Here is a 6665-nt window from a genome sequence, read left to right as displayed (position 1 = left end):
TTTTTTTGTCTTTTTGAGACAGGGTTTTGCTATGCAGTTCAAGCTGGCCTTGAGCTCACTTTGTAGCCTAAGCTGCTCTCAAACTTGCAATGATCCTCCTGCCTCAGCCTTCTGAGGGCTGGGATTAGAGGCATGCACCACCATGCCTGGCCCTTCTATTTTCTTGTCATCTTCCTTTTTGTTGAGACAGGGTCTCACTATGCAGTTCTCACTGGCCTTGCAGCGATCCTCTTGCCTCAGCCTTCTGAGTGCTGGGACTACAGATTCTGTGTATTGGCCCTGTCTCCTGCCCTCATCTGGATGGCACGGCGGCCATGAGTACCCCTAACTCACAGGCACGAGCCACCATGCCCTAACTCACAGATCCAGAAACACAAGCCAAGTGCTGAACTGACCCAGGCACTGGAGCCAGAAGAGCTGGGGATCTTGGGAACTACAGATGTGGTTCTAACAAGGACAGGTCCCAAAGAGCAGTACCCGGGACACTCACAGTGAAGCCTGCACGGGCACTCAAGTGTTCAGCAGCCACCAGCAGCGCATTGAGGGTGGCTCCTCCGCTGCCCACGCGCACCTCGGGGTCTTCCACAGCTAGTAAGAGTGTCCCAGCGGGGATCTGCTCCCTCTTCTGCCGCACCTCGAGCTCTGTGGACAGAACGTGCCCTGGGACTCACACCCGGCCTCCCTCCCCTGCTCCACGGCACCTGGGCCAGTAGGGAACACTCATTATTTGGTTTCCTTTGCTTTGTTTGCTTGTTTGAGACGAGGCCTCACTACACAGTTCAGGCTGGGCTTGTATCCACTGTGTAAGCCTGGATGGCTTTGAATTCATGACAATCCTCCTGCCTCAGCCTCCCCAGTGCTGGAATCAAAGGTGTGTGCTACCACACCCGGGTCATTATTTGGTTTCTTTGATTCAGTAGCATACCACAAAGCATCTTAGGAGCTCTTTACTCCATTATGTGAGCTAAGTACTATTACTCCCATCTTACGAATGAGAAAACTACAGCCTAACGAGGTAACATGGCATGTATGAGTTCCCGGCGTGAGGAAGAGGTGGAGTCTGGGTTTCAGGTGTGCCAGGCTCCTAGGGCTATAGCGCTCGGAAGCAGATCAGGTTGGGAAGTTCTAGGTTAAGGGCAAAGTGGGAAAGGACAGCAACCCACCTCTCTGAAAGACCTGGACGCTGTCTTTGTACTGGCAAGTCAGGATGATGACTGTCCAATCGACCCCCTCCGGCGGCCCCATTCTGCCCCGAAGGGTGGGGCTTCCTGAGGAAGCAATATATGGATGTATGTGAACATTTTTTAAATTATCATATTTCTGATACATAGCTGATGTACAGCTTCATAAATTCTAATATAAATATAGATTCCTACAGCTGTCACCACCTTCACCCAAAAAACTCCCTCCCAGCCAGGTGTGGTGTCTCACACCTATAATCCCAGCACTCTGGGAGACTGAGGCAGGGAGATCACAAGCTTGAGCACAACCTGGGCAATATACTGACTTATTGAGATGCTGTCTCAAAATAAACAAAGGGGTAGGGATGTAGTTCAGTGCAAAGGCCCGGGGTTCAATTCCAGTACTGCAATACAGATAGAAAGATAGATAGAAATTTTAAAACTCCTTCATGTCACTTTTTAGTCCTACCCTCCTCCACCCCTAACTCAGCAACCACTGATCTGCTCTCCACAGCTAGGCTTGTCTTTTCAAAACTGTCAGATAAACAGATTATAGACTTGTGTTTTTGTTTTGATTTTTTTGGTGGCTCTTTTTGAGGCAGGATCTCACTATGCAGTTCAGGGTGGTCTTGAATTCACTTTGTAGCCCAGGCTGGCTTTGAACTCACAAACGGGGCCAGGGATAGAGCTCACTGGCATAAGCACCTGCCTGGCAAGCGCAAGGTCCTGAGTTCGATTCCCGGTACCAAAAAACAAAAAAGAACTCACAATGATTCTCCTGCCTCAGGCTCCCAAGCGCTGGGATTACAGGCGTGCACCACCACGCCTGGCTCTCAAAACTTTTGAAATTAGCATCTTTCTTCTTCCAACATAACACCTCTGAGATGCATCCAAAGTCTTGCACATATCAGTAACAGCCCAGTGTTTTTTCTGCTGAGCATTCTCTGGCAGGGGGTTGCCACGGTCTGTTTCTCTGTTCACCCCCTGAAGGATGCCTGGGCCATCTCCAGATTGGGTCATCATGAGTACATTCAGGTACAGGTGTGTGTGAACACAAGATTTCATGTCTCTAGGTGGACACAGGGAGTAAGTACTGCTGGGCCACTTGGTGAATATGTTTTCTTTTTTGAGACAGGGTCTCGCTATGTGGTTCAGGCTGGCCTGGAGTTCACAGTGATCCTCCTGCCTGAGCCTCTTAAGTGCTGGGGTCATAGGCATGTGCCATCACACCCAGCTTTTGTTTTGTATTTTTGAGAGGGCTATCGGCAGGCCTTGAATTCACTGTATAGCACAGGCGCCCCTTGAATTCACTGCAATCCTCCTGCCTCAGCCTCAAGTGCTGGGATTATAGGCGAGTGCCACCAGACCCAGTTTTTGCACTTTCTAATAGGTGGGTTCATGCGATTTCCTGGGGGAGCACACGCTCAGGAGAGAGAAGTGAAGCCTGCAGAGCAGGGTTAGGTGTGGATCCCAGTTTAGCAAGGAACTGCACCTTCTGCACTAGCAGCCCTGCGTCCTCAGTCATTGGCTATGAGCCAGCGGGTGGGACAAGAGTCTGAGCTCTTGCGCTCCTCAGGCTGAGGCTGATTCCCTGGAGCAGGTGGCAACTATGGGGAGCTTGATCAGGGCGTGGGGACAATCAGGGACCTCTCCTCCCAGACAGCCCTCTTCTTCCAGGGTATTATTGTCCAGCATGGGGACAGTGAGGAGAGAGGCCCCGCCCATGGCCCCACCAGATGGGAAAACAAGCTGACACCAGAGCCCTCTCTGAGGCCACTCTGGGACGAGCCCACAGGAGCACGGGTGTCTGGCAGGGCTGCACTGTCCCCTGCACTGTCCCTCGGAGCAGCCCACCACACCCCTCATCCCTCCCGCCTCCAAGCTCAGTGTGGAGGTGACAAAGCAAGCCACATGCCACGTGTCTGTCTCATCCAAGATGTGCTCCGAGTGTCCATCTGGTGGTCAGCCTGGGCCTGCCTAAAGGGCAACAGAATGCCTGAACCCCACAGACAGCCTCTTCTAACGCCAGACTCAGCGTCCACCGAACCTATGGTGACTGCTGACAGGAGCCTGGCACTTAGCAACGCCCACACTCCTCCGAGCTTTCCCAGGAAGCCTTCCGCAGTAACAGACACCGCTCTGTTCAGCCAGGCGTTGTGGTGCACGCCTGTAATCCTAGCACTATGGGAGGCTGCGGCAGGAGGATTGAAAGTTTGAGCTCAGTCTGGGAGACTTAGTGAGACTCTATCTCCAAAAAAGGGAGGGTATGGTAGTTAGAACTTTAGCTCAGTGTGAAGACTCTAGGTTCAAAATAAGAAATAAAAGACAGTGGGAGGGGGCATCAGGCATGGTGGCACACGCCTGTAATCTCAGCACTTGGGAGGCTGAGGCAGGAGGCTCACTGCAAGTTCAAGACCAGCCTAGGCTACAAAGTAAGCTCAAGGCCAGCCTGAACTGCATAGCGAAACCCTGTCTCAAAAAGACCAAAAAATAAAAAAATAAAAATGGGTGGGGGATGCAGCTCAATGTGAAAGCAATCCCTAGTGCCTTGGAGGAGGAGAAGGAGAAAGAAAGGATGAGGAGGAGAGTGAGAGACAGAGAAATTGTCTGTTCCCTGCTCAGCCCAGAAGAGTGATCCAGAGGGGAAATCACATCTACAGAACCTGGCCAGGCCCTGGAGGGTGAAGGCTTTCCCAGCATGTCCACCTGGCCCTCCCTGGAAAGGGGGCGCCAAGGGACTTCAGGGTGACACCCCGAGCCCCCCCCTCCGCCCCGTGGCAGGGAGTGTGACTGATAGAGTCACACTTTGATGAGGTAGCCCAGGCAGGGAGCCTCCACTGTGTGTCTGAATCACCACTTGTTTCCAGGGAGCCTCTGCTTCCTGCCTTCTGCTCCCAGCAATGACTTCTACCACCTTCTGGCTTCTGGCAAGGCTTGGGCTCCTCTGACCACAGCGCAAGCTCCAGGGCTCCTGGCCCAGACCAAACTACAGTCTGAGACATTAGCCCTGCAGCCTCCTCCCACAGGTCAGACCGGGATCCCACTGGCAGCTCTTCTGCCCTCATAAACTCTTGTATACCTTACCCCCATGCTGGTGTCTGCTTCTCCAGGACCCAAACTAAAAAGGGGAGCATAATGCCAGCCCCCTTGCAGCAACCAAGGAAAAATCATAGTAAGAATCTCTCACTTGGGCCAGACATGGTGGTACACACTTGTAACCCAAGCACTCAAAAAGTTGAGGCAGGAGAATCACCCCAAGTTTGAGGCCAGCCTGGACTATATAGTGAGTTCAAGGCCAGCGTGAACTGCATGGTGAGACCATCTCAAAAAAACAAAAAAAAAAAATCTCTCACTTGTGGCTAGGAGTGTAGCTTAGTGGTAGACTGCATGCTTAGCATGTGTAAGGTCCTTGGTTCAATCACCAGTACAAAAAAAGAAAAAAAAAGAAAGAAAAATATGGAAACATAATTTAACATTTATTTATTTATTTATTTTTGTCTTTTTAAGACAGGGTCTTGCTATGCAGTTCAAGCTGGCCTTGAGCTCACTTTGTAGCCCCGGCTGGCCTCGAACTCACAGCGATCCTCCTGCCTCAGCCTTGCAAATGCTGGGATTACAGGCACGTGCCACCACACCCCACAACATTTTTATTCTTTATTCTTTTTTGTTTTTAGACAGGATCTCGCTATGCAGTTCAGGCTGGCCTTGAACTCGCCAGTATCCTCCTGCCTCAGCCTCCCTAGTGCTGGGATTATAGGCATGTGCCACCACGCCTGGCTAGTTGAAGTAATTTTTAATGTCTTCAACAAGTTGAGGATCTGGTGAGCAAGCCAGGAACAGAATAAAATAATAAAGCCTCATATATGTTTTGTTTTGTTTTGTTTTAGGGTTTTTTGCGGGGCGGGGATTGCAAGAGGGTCTCACTGGGTAGTCTATGGCCTGGAATTTGCAGCAATCCTGCCTCAGCCTCCAGAGTTACTAGGATTAACAGGTATGAGCCACCACACCCTGCAGCCCTCCATTTTTGATGAGGTGGCCCAGGCAGGGATTTTGCACATTTTAGCACTTCGGGGGAGAGCGGGAGCGGGTTCAAGGGCGACTCTAATTTGATTTCTTGAAGACAGAAAGATCAAGAGTAAAATCATGTTGGAAATTACACAGCATACCCCTGAGATTCGTGCGTAATGATGAGCCCTGATTGGGGTAAACTGAGGCAGGTGACTTCATGGCAATACCAGAGTAGCAACGCCACCCAGCACCCCACCTGTCTCAAGGGTCGGGGCAGGTGCCCCGGCGCCCCAGGTGTCCCCAAGGACACAGCACCAGAAAGGTCCCGAGAAAGACCAGGTCCAAGAGGAGATGGGAAGGCAGAAGTCCCCGGCGGCAGGTGAGCCAGGGCAGAGTTCTCAGAGACTGTTCCCTGCGGGAACGCAGACCTACAAGACACGCGGGAGTCACCTGTAACCGCCTTGGGGAATGGGGAACTGGAGGACCCGCGCCGACGCAGACCCACGTACCTGAGGCCGGGGCGCGGGCGGAGCGGGCTCTTTAACGCGGCCACGCGTCGCCGCGCGGTGCACCCTGGGAAATGGAGTCCGCCCGCTCTCGGCAGGCCCGGTTCCCATCTCCCGGGGCCCTTCGGGGCCCCATGTCGGGGCCGAAACACGACAAGGGTAAGCAGGCGCTCAGTGCCGCGCTGTGCTGAAGGTAGAAGTCTCCACATTCAGAAGGAGCGGAGGCCGGAGGGCTACCCCGAACTACAACTCCCAGCGGCACGAGGGCGTCTTAAAGACACAGGCCCGTTTTGCCGGAACTCGAAGGTCCAGGTTTGGGTGTGTTGGGTTTCGCTTTGGTCTTTTGTTTCACCTCTCCTGAGCCAAGGGTAGTGGTGCACACCTGGAATCCCAGCATTCAGAGAGGTTTGAAGTAGAAGGATCGCAGGTTCGAGCGCAGCCTGGGAAATTTATCAATTTAACCACTGTCTCGAGATTTTAAAAATTCACCAGGCGAGGTGGCCGCGCGCCTGTCAGCACCCGGGAGACTGGGGCAGGAGGATCGCCGCAAATTCAAGACCAACCTGAACTACATAGTGAGACCCTGTTTCTAAATGAGAGATTTTAAAAATTAAAAAAGTTCAAAAATACCAAGAAAAGAAAAGAAAAAAAAAAAAACTTATGGAGGACCCTGTCGCCACCTCCTTTCTTGGGAGGAAAATACATTCGAGAAAGATTTTTTTTTTTTTTTTTAATCGAAAAAAGAAAGCCGGGCTGGTGGTGCGCTCCTGTAATCCCAGCGCTGTCTCGGAGGCTGAGGCAGGAGGATCACTTTGAGTTCAAGGCTAACGTTGGCTACATAGTGAATTCAAGGGCAGCCTGAACTGCGTAGCGAGACCCTGTCTCTAAATACATACATACATACATACATACATAATCGCAAGAAAAAAATTCTTTTTTAACTTGCAGCTCTTGCTGTAGCGTCAAAAGC

General features: G+C 51.7%; 1 protein-coding gene across 3 annotated transcripts in view; it reads right to left on the bottom strand.

The window, feature by feature from the left end:
• Window positions 1-5875, bottom strand: part of Fuk (fucokinase) — a 19457-nt gene extending 13582 nt beyond the window's left edge. Inside the window, exons 1-3 of one of the 3 annotated variants that reach the window (XM_005403481.2) lie at window positions 5699-5875; window positions 1164-1268; window positions 491-642 (exon numbers count right to left, since the gene is read on the bottom strand). In XM_005403481.2, the coding sequence (XP_005403538.1) occupies window positions 491-642; window positions 1164-1245 (234 nt within the window). In that variant the 5' untranslated portion in view covers window positions 1246-1268; window positions 5699-5875. The other 2 variants (XM_005403482.1, XM_005403483.2) reach the window with 2 other exon arrangements.
• Window positions 5876-6665: the final 790 nt, after the last annotated feature.

The sequence above is a fragment of the Chinchilla lanigera genome, unplaced genomic scaffold (genome assembly GCF_000276665.1).
Source record: "Chinchilla lanigera isolate Chin_1 unplaced genomic scaffold, ChiLan1.0 scaffold00083, whole genome shotgun sequence".
Classification (NCBI taxonomy): Eukaryota; Metazoa; Chordata; class Mammalia; order Rodentia; family Chinchillidae; genus Chinchilla; species Chinchilla lanigera.
The sequence above is the reverse complement of the archived record's forward strand: the minus strand, read 5'-3'. Positions and strand labels throughout refer to the sequence as shown.